This window comes from Halyomorpha halys, unplaced genomic scaffold, assembly GCF_000696795.3.
Source record: "Halyomorpha halys isolate HHAL.00 unplaced genomic scaffold, Hhal_1.1 Scaffold412.1, whole genome shotgun sequence".
NCBI classification, from domain to species: Eukaryota; Metazoa; Arthropoda; class Insecta; order Hemiptera; family Pentatomidae; genus Halyomorpha; species Halyomorpha halys.
Genome location: NW_027113304.1, coordinates 585,493 through 586,165, shown reverse-complemented (window position 1 = coordinate 586,165; position 673 = coordinate 585,493). Strand labels below are relative to the sequence as shown.

At 26.9% G+C, this 673-nt stretch overlaps 1 protein-coding gene across 1 annotated transcript in view; it reads left to right on the top strand.

The window, feature by feature from the left end:
- Positions 1–673, top strand: part of LOC106682410 (Krueppel-like factor 16) — a 4,129-nt gene continuing 3,456 nt past the window's right edge. The window contains exon 1 of the mRNA XM_014423231.2: positions 1–72. Coding sequence (XP_014278717.2) covers positions 1–72 — 72 coding nt within the window. The remainder of the gene's footprint in view (positions 73–673) is intronic.

Here is a 673-nt window from a genome sequence, read left to right as displayed (position 1 = left end):
ATGGCTACCAAACAGGACAGGCCCAGGATTTTCAGGCCTTGGGACTCCGACGAAGACATCGCGGCGCCAAAGGTAAACACTGTGTTCTTAAATGTATTTGTTATTTTTGAGAGTTTAGTTAATTTTTATTTCCATATTTAGGTAAATAAAGTAAAAATATTAATTTCATCAAATTATTGTGAAAAATATTGGATTTTTGATATCTAATCGTTGGTACTAATCCAAAGTGGCGTTTCTGCAAATCTGATTATCTGGGTGAACTTAGTTTCCTACAAATTTGGCATTGTCATAAGAACCTAAATTAATATACGATGGATGGCATTAAATAAAAATGCATATCAAAATAAGAAATTAACTCCTTTCTTAAGCTTGCCGTCATATTCAAACACAATTCTCTCAAACATTTTAATATACAAAACTTTAGCATCGGACCAAAGAAATCTCAATGTTATTTTTAAAATTATTGATTCTTACATTTATTGATACTGGTATATATTCCAAAATCATTAAGCATATCCTTCAATCAACATTTATAGATATTCCAACTTATAAATACCTATTATCTAAATGTGAACAAGAATGTTACTATACATTATTTTACTTTTATAATTTATAAATAATTGAGTAAATAATTTTTTAAATCTAAATCTTTAAAATCATTTTTTTTATTTTT